General features: G+C 46.2%; 1 protein-coding gene across 4 annotated transcripts in view; it reads right to left on the bottom strand.

Annotated features, from left to right (window-relative positions):
- Positions 1 to 245: 245 nt before the first annotated feature.
- VPS35L (VPS35 endosomal protein sorting factor like) overlaps positions 246 to 12046 on the bottom strand; it is a 114339-nt gene continuing 102538 nt past the window's right edge. For all 4 annotated transcript variants that reach the window (XM_077141704.1, XM_077141705.1, XM_077141706.1 and 1 more), the window contains 3 exons: positions 7634 to 7752; positions 1426 to 1572; positions 246 to 922 (listed from right to left, as the gene is read on the bottom strand). In XM_077141704.1, coding sequence (XP_076997819.1) covers positions 824 to 922; positions 1426 to 1572; positions 7634 to 7752 — 365 coding nt within the window. In that variant the 3' untranslated portion in view covers positions 246 to 823. The remainder of the gene's footprint in view (positions 923 to 1425; positions 1573 to 7633; positions 7753 to 12046) is intronic.

The raw sequence follows: 12046 nt of genomic DNA, 5'->3' as shown, positions 1-12046 counted from the left end.
AGGTGGAATTCTTGCACAGTGGGTTATGTTTGTAAAAAAAGGTTTTTTTTTTTTAAGAAGGAAAAATAAGATGTTGGTGGACGCTCGCTAGCAATAATACAAGGACAAAACTGGCGAGAGAAAAGTAGTTACATGCTATATAGAATTTATGGCTGAAAAGTAAACTGGTCTGCTGTGTTTCGACATGTCTCTTCTGGAGGAAGAATGTCAAAAGTCATTAAATGAATGGTCATGAACATAAAATATTCCTTCAGGATGTTTATTCCATTACATAGACTTTCCATGGAGGCCACAGTTAATCTCAAATGTAACTTTTCTCGATCCACCAATGTATTCTTAAATCCAATCAAAAACTGCTTTTGATATAAAAAGGAGTAAACTGCCTTTTATAAGACTTCAGGCCCTCAAATTACAAAGAGGGAACAGTGGCTGTTTAGAACTGGACTGCTTTTCAAGGTGGTTTTTCCAAAATATGGAAGAGGGGAAAAAAAGACCTTCAGAAAAGACATTACTTGCATTCTTTTGTTTCTCTCACTAAAAGCCCATTTGACTCTTTGCTACGGCTTACTGCGAACCTGAAGGCCACCTCCACTTAGCAACACCAAGATGCAGCTTCTCGGGAAATAATCAATTAATGCTCTGAAACCCCTCCCCACTTCACTGTCAGAATAATCTGGGCAGAGGCTCAAGCGTAAACCAATTTGAATACATGTAAAAATGAAAGCACAAAAAAATCTCGATTCCAAGTGGAGTCCAGGACAAAGACTGTCTTCCTGGACTTGGCCTCAGGGTCCCACGGCCAGGCCTTGGAGAGGCCTAGGAGTCAGGTCCTTGTTTGCAGAGGGAGTCTGAGGGCCAGCTCAGTCAAATGACTCATGTCTGGCTGTCTGCTTCGCTTCTTGATGTATTCCAGAGTTTTCACCTAGGAGGAAAAAGAAAAAACAATTTCCTTTCTGGTTTGGAATTCTCTATCCCTGGACTCTAAGGCTTCAGCAAATGGGCCATTAGGCTTTCTTCTTAGAGACTAGGTCAAGTCTTTTGAAGGATGAGAAGGGAAGAAACCAGCAAAGTCTTAAAATAAAACTTAGATTAGGGCAGATTAGTGGCTTAGTGGCAGAATTCTTGCCTGCCATTCCAGAGACCCAGGTTCTATTCCTGGAGCCTGCACATACCAAAAAAGAAAAAAAAAAAGATGTCTTTATATGTGTAGACTTTTATTCAGAGGGAATAAATGGGTCATGCTATGTTTTCTGACCCTAGGATGTGACCTGGCAGCAATCTTGGGCCTGGAGCCATACTAGAAGGTGCAGCCAGGGCAGGTGGCTGTGTTGAGGCCAGCTGCCTGACTAACCCCGCTCAGCCGAGTCTGGTCTGAGCCAACGGCAGGTGTGGCATACTTGGTCAGGGGCCCTCCAAGTGCCTCACCATGGCCCTGGTGTCCGCACAGCCATGCCTCTGCGCCAGGTGCCACAGGTTGACGGAGAGCTGGTTAAGCTTGTTGTTGCGCAGGTCCCCATGGGCCAAGATGCTGTTAAAGAAGGAAAGGCCCAGGGAACTCTGGCGCTTCAAGGCCTGAAATAGAAAAGGGAGGTTACAGTCTCACACTGCAGCTCAGGATGGTCCCAGTGGAGATGCCACGGACAGTGTCATCTCTGCAGTCGGTCATGCCTCAGCTTCACTGCCACCTCTGCCACACATGTGCTGTAGGGTCTTGGGCAAGCTGCCTCACCTCCCTGTGCCCCAGCTTCTTCCTCTGTAAAATGAGAGTAAGGTGGTTCCTACCACACAGGGATAAAATGATGTTAAAGCAAGATGATGCTAGTAAAGCTCTGTGCCTCATATATGGTCGTTACTCAAGAAATGGAAACAACTGAGTGACACTTTCCTGAGCCTGAACACCCAGTATGGGACCAAGGAATGAAATTTACCAAGCAGTGAAAAGCCCTCTTGCTTTAATAAAAGTAAAATTTTACAACTGAAAGGCTAAACAATTTCTCTTTGAGATGTGTCCCACACTACTCAAAGTTTTTGTCCTTTGCCTGCTAATAAGAACCAAATCCTGGCCACCAACAGAGCCCAGGTCCAGGCTTTATGGGAACTATTATATGCTCAGATGCCAGAACTGTCCTCTCTGGCTCATGATCTAACTTGAGAGGTACCTTCCAGGTGAAATCTCACCAAAATGTTAGTGCAGAACCCCAGGTTTAAAGGGTGGAGACAGAAGGGGAAGACCAGGCTCCAAACTGCAATGACAGGCCAGGGAGAGAGAATACATCATTCCAAAAGTAAATGAAGGAACCTGGAGAGGCCAAGTCCACAGGTTAGGGAGCTTAGTGAGTAACACACATCACTTGACTATGCCAGATCCCGGAGAGCCATATCCCAGGCCCTTGCTGGGTGGTCTCGGCAGGCCCCGCCAAATGCTGCGAGGGCCTTGTGTACCTGCTCCACTTCCTGACAGCTAACAGGCACGGCGCCCTACCTGCGCTCTAGCTGGTTTGTACTACGCTTTACAAAGCTCATTCCATCTACTGTTTCCAATTCTGAGGCAGGTGGACAGAACTCCAAACGGTGCCATCTCCTGGCTATTCAGGAAAACATGAATCCAGGAACTGCTGTGACGGGGTTATGCAGATGTAATTAAGGCCATGGATCTTAAAATGCGGAGATTATCCTGGATTACCAGCAGAGTCAGAAGTGGAAGAGTGAGGCACAAGAGGAGGGCAGGGAGATTTGAAGTTGGAGGGCCTGGCCCGCCATTGTTGGCTTTGGGGATGGAGGAGGTCCAGGAGCCAAGGAATGTGGGTGGCCTCTAGAAGCAAAATGATTCCTGGCCAAAAGCCAGCAAGGAAACGGGACTTTGCATCTAAAACCGCAGGGATCTGGATTCTGCCAGTACCAAGTGAGTCTGGAAGCAGATTCTCCCCAGAGCCTCCTGAGATCAGTCCAGCGAGGTGACGCTGTGATTTGGACCTTGTGAAAAGTGAAGCAAAGAAACGAGTCCAGCCACGCCTAACTTCAGAACTGCAGCATAATAAATGGGTAGTGGTGTAAGCTGGAAAATTTGTGGTTATTTGTTACAGTTGCCATAGGAAACAAATACACCTTCACTTTGCGAAGGAGATGCCTGGAGCTCGGAAAGGCTAAGTAACTTGTACAAAGACCAAGGCTAGCAGGAGGCAGAGCAGGGATTTGGGCTCTAGCTGTCGGACTCTGGAGCCTATGATCACACCTACACCATGTGCCTTGTCCTGCCCCAGTTTTTAAGATGCTCCCCTAGATCCCTGGTCCACTCCCTATTAGGAATCCACATTCCAATCCCATGCAGCTTGCCACCCGCAACTGCAGTTTTATCCAGGGAAGCAGGAATGGTTTGACTTGACTTGGAGCAAAACCTATTTTTTTCCAGCTTTTCTCTACTACCCTTGGTGGATAAAACCAACCTATCACTCATAGGTCCATCTGTCCATCCATCATTCCACAAATATATAGACAGAGCCCACTGAGTGCCAGACTCTGCTATCGCCAAGCCAGTTTACTCCCTGTGCCCTCTTCCAAATTCAGAATTTTAAGCCTGTGAAAGAACCAGCCAAGGGGCATCCTCAAATGCAGTTGGGTGAGGGTGGCCAAGTGACAACTGAAGAGACTTGGGGCCCCCAAATTGAACCTACTTTGGCAATGGCCTTGACTGGGTGGCAGACCCGGAAGCAGCTGAGCCGACAGAGAATGGCCTAACAAAGTGCAGGGTTGTGCCGCTCAGCACCCTGGCAAGCGGCAAGAGTGCCTGCGCCTTCCTGACACTGTCACTTCTGTCACTTCTGGTAGTGGCAGTGAGCTGCCTGCTCTAGGTGCAGTTCTTTTCTCATACAACACAGCTCTGCACTGATCCGGAAGCTGCCTGGAGATCACTGGCCAGTGGGTTCCAGCCCATTCTGCTCGCCTTTTAAACCGGCGCTCATCTGACTCCTGGGAGAACAAGAAGGCCTTGTGTTCTGCTTAGATCTGGAGGACCAGGCTAAAAGAAAATTCTATTTCACATCCAATAAAAGCCTCTCTGAGAGAAGCTCCTCCATTTCATTGAAATGGGAGCAATTTTTTTTAAAACATGAAACAAGGAACACAACATCTAATTGGCTATTTCTCCATTCTGTATCTTTTAAGCAAGTATTTTGTCCTAAGAAGCCCAATTTGCACGCGTTGTAAATGCCAGAGCCCATTTAAAATACCATCATTAGAGACATGTCTGAGGATAAGGGAGCAGGCCAGTCAATATTAAAAAGCCCAGAAAAACCCACATGTTAGCAAAAGACTCAGATCAGGGCCATGCACCTCCTTTTTTGTCCCCAGCGGTTTTAAATAGAAGAGTTTCTTTTCATTCTTTTCCTCTGAGAATTGTCATTTCAGGAAGCTCAAAGGGTCTGGCATGGTTCCCAGCTTCACCACACCCAAACAAACAACTTCATAAAGCTCTTCATTAAAATAGGGCTGGCTGTTTCGTAGGGATTTCAAGGACAATTTTGGCAGGGCTGCTGCCAGCACTGAGCAGAGATGGGCGGCTCAGGGCCGCTCCAGCATTTGTATTTTGCAACAGCTGGAAGCTGTTCCCACCCCACCAGGTGGAGGGGAAGCTGGCCTTGCTCTTCCTAGGCTGGAATATGATGCTCTTGGGGTTACTGCTTTAGGAGCCCCTCACCTTGGGGCCCCTGCCGAAATGTGGCCTGTGCTGAACTTCACATCACAAAGATGGTGTGTGCAATTTCAACTCCGTCCACCCATATTTTTCTAATAAATGTGTGCAAGGACAGACAATGGTAATAAAAGTCCCTGGTATTTATGCAAGTTGAAATGTCCTTTGGAAACATTCCATCTCACAGTACTTATCACCATCACTTCCCCTCCCACCTTAAAGAAAGTGAGGAATCAATGTTAAATAAAAATAGTTCCAAATCATATGGTTCTGGGTTTTATTTTTACTGTGAGCTTGACAGTTCTAGGCTATGGTCCTTGTGCTGTCCATGGCTGTCTCTTAGTTAAAACAAACGGACAAAAATTGCAGCCTGTTGCATCAGTGAAGAAATGCATTTTGAATTACCTTGCAAAATTTGGGAGACACAATTTGCCAAATGCACATTACTTCACTAAGATGTCCCTGGGCTGGAAGCTGGGGCTGGAGCTAATGGTGTTAAGAAATCAGGGTAAGGAGCTAAGAATAAGTTTTCACGGGGGCTGGGGTATGGGAATCCTTGCTGGAGAGTGGGGAGGATAACAAGCTAAAGATGCAGGGATCCATTCTCCTGCAGGGTATAAAGGGTTCTCCTGAAAAACACTCCAGCTCAGAAAAAAAGACTTGGAACAACCTTGCTGAGTTTCTTGGACAGTACATGTTTGTAAAAGGACCTTCCTTTGGGGGCAGGGGATTCCTCTTCTAATACCCATAGGTTTAATGAGCCCATTCTCCTAAAGAAGAAGTTAGGTTTCCAATGCTGAGCCTTTCACGGGCTGCCAGTGCCCTCCATGCACTAAGTTCTCAGAGTTCTGGGCACTGAGGCCTGAATCCAGGAGCCACACACCCTCCCTTCCCAGCAAGGTGCTCCAAGGGCTCTGGGGTCCCCAGGGCAGTAGAGTTTCTCCACATTTTGTTGAGCAGGCAAGCCTTGACTAACCCGAAAGCAGGACCTGCAGGCAGCATCTGGATGTGGCAGAGGTCATGGGGAATGGAGCCCCAGAAAAAAAGCCCCCACTCTCCTCTACTTGCATGACTACCCAGAGAGAATGGGAATCCATTCTGGTTATACTGTGTGTACGTGCATGTGTGTGTGTGTGTGTGCATCTATAGTAATTAATATTTTTATGAGTTTATTATTTATGGAATGGGGAGGGAGGAAATGAGTATGAAATAAATTGAAAATCCTGTTTTATCTTTTTTTGTTTTCAAAGTAAATGGATGGCTTCAAAAGGGGCAAGAGGTACGGGAGCAAAATCCAGGAACAAGAAAGAATCCAGCAGACAGAGAGGTCTGGGAAAGAGCAGTGGGGGGAGGGGAGTGGTCCAGTGCTCGAGCAGGAGCAGTGGGGGGTGGGGCTGGAAAGCCACTGGGGACAGAGGAGTCTGAAGTCCGTCTCATGTTCAGGGAAAGGGGTGTGAGGGGGATGACAGAGAGAGAGAAGGCCCCTTCCTACCAAGATGAGGTTAGGAACCAGTCGTCAGCTTGTCTCTTGCTAGGTGAGGATGAAAAAGGTGGGACACTCCAAGCTTCAAGCAAGCAAATCAGAGAAGGTGGAGAGCAAGATCCAAAGGAGGCATGTGGAGGTAGAATATCAGGCACCAACTTGAGCCCTGAGGTGGTGCCAACTTTTCTCCCGCCTCCCCACCCTGACCAGGAAGCAGCTTTAACGCAATAAAGGAGACCTGCCAGTGCCCAAATGACCACCCAGTCAGGCCTGGACAGGGACTCTGGAAACCATCTGTCACTCACATGTTTGGGCCAAGGCTGCAAAAATGGAAGCCATGGTTAGCAGAAGTTAGAGAAGGGAATCAGTTAGCTATCTAGATTAAACTATATGTAGTTACATTAAAATCAATCCATCATCTATCTAGCCACCTGGACAAACTGCTCTGGATATAAAAAAGATGCAACATTTGATAAAAGGAGGTATCTTGTGGGCAGGAGCATTGCTTCTAGAAGATGGCCTTGGCCATATTATGTAGCTACCTCTGTAGGAATTCAGTTTCCTCATCTGTAAAGCCGGTCCCACCTCACTGGACTGTTAAGAGGCTTAAATGTAATACTTTGTGCAAAATGTTCAACACTGCACATAACATTTAGGGCTTGAAAAACATAACCTACTACTGTTATTAACTAATAACTACACGCCACTTCTTAAGAGACAAACGGAAATGCCTTTGTTGAGGAGGGCCAGCAGGGCAAGGGTGGGTGTTCCAGCCTGGTAATCCTGTTAGAATCCCTGCTGTTCTGTCATGACCATTGGGACTCTGGATGCACCTCTCTGAGCTTCAGTTTCCTTTTCTGTTCAATGAAATATTGTGAACCACAAAAGAGTGGAGGAATAGGAAGCACATGCTATTATATATTCCACATGCACTGACTGAGCACCTGTTGTATGCTAGGCTCTGGTCTAGGTAAGGGGGATGTTGTGGTATGTGACAGGGGGATTCCAGAGACCCTGTCTCAGGCTTGGCTGAGCCAAGACTCACAAGATCCCTGATGTCAAGGAATTTCTATTCTATGGGGGAAGTAGGCAACTGGGGAGTAAAACACACGTGGAGCACAATTCAGGCCGTGACAGAAGTACAACTGAGATAATAGGGGACTAGGGAAGGTGGCAGCTACTTGGGACTGGGGCTCAGGGAAGGCCTCCCTGAGGAGGTGACCTTTGAGCTGCAAAGCAAATGATGCTCAGAAAGGATCATGGGACCCAAGGCAGGCGCATTCCAGGCAGAGAAAAGGGTAGAAGCAAAGGCCCTGGGATGCCTGATTAGCGATTTATACATATTAATTACATTAAATATTCCCATGGAGTAGTTTCCTTCCCAGGATGAACCAATGTCAAATCACCCTGGAGATGCATGGGGTGCGGGTGGAGGCGGGGGGGAGCAGGCAGAAGGCACCTACCTCATCCTTCGCCAGGGTCTTCAGATGCTCCAGGATCTGAGCCATCACCGTCTCGCAGAGCTTGTTGTTTTCAGCCAGAAACTTGGTGTCTCCCCCGTAGAGGCTGTCATTGGAGTCGACTGATGGAACAAACAAGAGCTGTGAGATCCCCAAGCCTGCGGCCATCCTGGCCAGGGAGGGGTGGCCACGTGTCCCGTGGTGTCAGCAGATGGCAGGAAATTGTGGCAGGGCAAATGGAAATGGAAGGCCTTGACTTTGACTTCCCTCCTCCCTCCTTCCTGCCTATCCCAACCGACCTTCATACAAAGTAGGGAGACATGGGCTGTTTTCCACCTTGGCTCTTTTTACTCAATGTTATATCTTAGATCTATTTCTGTATCAGTGTATACAGACCTTTGCATTGTTTTATGACTGAATAATATTCCACCATATGGGTGGGCCAGAATGCATTCATTTAGATCCTACCAATGGACGGGCGGTTCAGTTTGTCCTGGTTTTGGCCTAGACCAGCCTGCTGTAGAAGCCACAGAGTCCATAATAAAACCACCACCACTTTCCCTGCACTTCTGCATGAGCTTGTACTCCTTTTCTCCCCAGATCATATTTTAGCTGCTTTAACCCCTAACTCCCAAATGCCAACTTGAACATGCTAAATGTTGTCATTTCACCTGGATGTGAAAAAGCGGCACTCTCTCTGAGGAGCCCAAGACAACCTTAGAACCCACAGGCTGTCGGACAGCTCCAAGGAGCACAGCTCATGCTAAGTGGACAAGAAGCGGGGGAAGAAGTGCCATGGCAGCTGTTCGCTGCTGTTGATCTGGCCGAGGTCGAACATTCGGCCCAATGCCCCACATGCGGTGACACCTGATAACCTGGGGGCCATGCGGATGCTGGGGGGGGGGGGTGTCTTCATCACTACCCCAATCTAAAGAATAAGTGAAAAGCATGCGGTCTCTTATGCACATACAAAAAGAGAGATACCATTTGTAGGAAATCAGAAATACATCAGGGTCTGTGGACTTGTACATACAAACAAGTGGTGACATCTATAAGCAAGGGACAAATGGCAGGAGGCTTGGCCTGCAGAGGGGCGAGGCCGAGCACGAGAGCCTGGGTGGACAGCCACATCGTGGTGTAAGTCACGGGCCAGGTCAGCATCTGCACAGCAATGCTCCCCCTGTTCACGCACTACAGAACCAGGGGTCACGTCCAACAGGGGCTTTCCACGGAGACCAAGAAACACCAGTGGTTGAGGGACAGGAATGGCCTCTGAGCATTTAAGAAAGTGACTCCTATTAGGGTTACTAATAGGAAAACTGGCAAATAACACAAAATTCAGTACACCAGAAATATATTTATCTGGCCTAAAATTTTAGGAAAAAACATCCAACTTTACTCATAATCAAGAACAGAAAACTAAAACCACTTTTTAAGAAAAATGATATTTCAGATTAGCAATGGTGAGAAAGAATGATAATTTCCAGTTTTGACGTGGATCTAAGAAAACTATTAGTGAGACTATAAGTTTGGAAATGGGGACAATAAATATACAGACCCTTTGACTTGGGAAAATCACTCCAAGGGATTATCCTGAAAAACTATCCAACAGATACACACACATGCCTTATTAAAATACTTATGAAGACAATAAAAGTGTATGATAGTTAACTATTATATACTATAATATACTATCTATAAATAGCCTATAAAATAGACTATTAATAAAAGCTAGCTACACTATACTATAGCCACAGTATACTAATAAAGATAGCTGTAAAACATTTTCTTAGAAAGTTACCAAACACTGGGCAGGCCACAGTGGCTCAGGAGGCAGATTTCTTGCCTGCTGTGCCAGAGACCCGGGTTCAATTCCCGGAGACATGGGCTGTTTTCCACCTTGGCTCTTTTTACTCAATGTTTTATCTTAGATCTATTTCTGTATCAGTGTATACAGACCTCTACATTGTTTTATGACTGAATAGTATTCTACCACTTGGGTGGGCCAAGATGTATTCACTCAGATCCTACCAATGGACGGGCGGTTCAGTTTGTCCTGGTTTTGGCCTAGACCAGCCTGCTGCAGAAGCCAGAGTCCATAATAAAACCACCACCTCTTTCCCTGCACTTCTGCATGAGCTTGTACTCCTTTTTCCCCAGATCATATTTTAGCTGCTTTAACCCCCAACTCCCAAATGCCAACTTGAACATGCCAAATGTTGTCATTTCACCTGGATGTGAACAAATGGCACTCTCTTTGAGAAGCCCAAGACAACCTTTTTTTCGCCCATGAAAAAAAAAAATTACTGAACACTATACATAGTATTTTATATATATATATTATATATATCACACAGATATATATATTATATATTTCCTAATTTGTAATTTCCTATAAAACAATTATTTTTAGTTTGAAAATCTGTATTTATTTTATGTATCTCCTATAATCTGCTTTGATTTTTTGGGGCATGGGCAAGTGAAAACATGTAGTAATTAACTAATAAAATAATTTCGGGGATGCTTTATCTTTATTTCTGCTTGCTATTTTAAGAACAATGTTCTTCCTTGCCTTTACATATGATGTAACAATATGTTTCTTTCCCTTTATTATTTGTCTTCTTTCCCCAACTGCTTATTTTGAAAAAATGTCAAGGCAATAGAAGAGTGGAAGAAAATAGTACAACAAACACCTGCCTTCCACTCACCTGGAATCACCAAGTGCTCACATTTGCTACATTTGTGCATGCTATTCTAATTGCTCTCTTTTCCTACACCTGCGCACACACACGTTATTTTTTATGTACCATCTTAAAGCCAGTGGCAGGCATTCTGCCTAAGAATAGGGAGAACAAGAAATTTCCATGTTCCCAGCTTCTCTGTCACATGGGTCATTTTAATCCAAGTCCTGACTATCCCCCGTGGGGACTCGCTTGGCTGACACTTTCCTAGGCTGACTGACACAGGCTGGCAGTAAAAGGCCCTGGACCGCAGCAGCGGCTCCCAGATCAGGATTGCTAAGACGGTGCTGGCTCCTGGGTCGCAAGTACTATCTGCCATGTTGGGGGTGGCAGTTATTCTTGTAAGAAGCTAAAGAATTTGATTCAAGCATTTCTACCACCTGATTTTGCCAGGCAGCAAAAGTGCAGCTGGTGAAGGAATTTCTCACGTCTACTGCTAAGGACCAGAATAGCTTCTGGGATAAAATCCCAGTCTTCCTCGGGGCTGGAATCTCCTTTCACTCTGACTGGCCCAGGACTGGAGAAGGCCAGGGCTGCCCAGGGGCACCCACCCAAGCCACAAGTTTCCTGCCCAGAGGAGCCAGAGGTGAGTTTTTAACTGCCTGCTTGCTCACACACAGCACCGGCTGCATCGGAGTCTGCTCTACGCTGGGCTCTGGGCTGTGAGTCAGGAACTGGGGACCAGTGGGAAGCAAGGCAATGAGATCTAAGTGGAGCCCTAAAAACTGAAGTCATGAGAAAAAGTGGAAAAGGGGATGGGATGGTCGAATTTTCCACGATAACACTTGGTGGTAACAGAGCGGGGAAGTAAAGGGTGAATTGGAGAATTAGAATTAATTAGGTCAGGTCAGAGTGTGGAGAAGCCTGAGAGCTCTGAGGGAGGAGGGGCAAAAATGATGGCCCCAGCAAATGGCCACTAAAAATAACCCATCAGCTCTGCATCTGTCTGGTCTAAGGGTCACAAACCCGCATACTTCAGGGGCCTGACAGGTGACAAGAATGAGTAAGGGAGCTACATTGGCTTCAGAACAGCATCTTAGGTTGCACTCTACCAATAAAGGCACATTCTAGCTACATATACTGAAAAACGTTGGTGTACAGGAATATTCTTCACATCCACAGCAAACATGCTCTTTCACGTGCTGGGATTAATGCTCCAGGTAATTCTAGAATGTTCTCTTTTTATTAACCTAAGAAGAAGACAGCTAAGATGCTCTTTGTAAATGCAAAAATTCTTTAACCCCTCTTTTTTGGGAGTTCTAAGCCATGCTGACAATGTCTGAAGGCTGCCTAGGATAACAAAGGGAGTCGAGAAAGCACCCCACCCCCCAACCCTACCCCCAGGCCCTGCAGAGCTGCCTGAGGCTCCCAAGGTCTCTCTCTTACCAAAAGACACATCAGGTCACAATTCTGCATCCAGAGGTAACACTGCTAGGCTAAGAAGAAGGGGAAAAATCCATCTTCTTTTTTTTTTCTGTCTTCATCTTTGAAAGCTAAAAAACTAGGCTCCTTGTCTATTGAACATAGTCTGAGTCCCTTTGCTAGCAGTGTGGCTCCTGCAGTCCTCCCTGACAGTTTTGTTCAGAGAGAATTAACTGCATTTACTCAAGGAAGAGCAGAGAGAGAGAGCAGGGCAAAGCATAGTCCCCTGGCCTGTTCTCTGCTTACAAGCCTG

This window comes from Tamandua tetradactyla, chromosome 23, assembly GCF_023851605.1.
Source record: "Tamandua tetradactyla isolate mTamTet1 chromosome 23, mTamTet1.pri, whole genome shotgun sequence".
NCBI lineage: Eukaryota > Metazoa > Chordata > Mammalia > Pilosa > Myrmecophagidae > Tamandua > Tamandua tetradactyla.
Note: the sequence above shows the minus strand (reverse complement) of the source record. Positions and strands in the feature narration are given on the sequence as shown.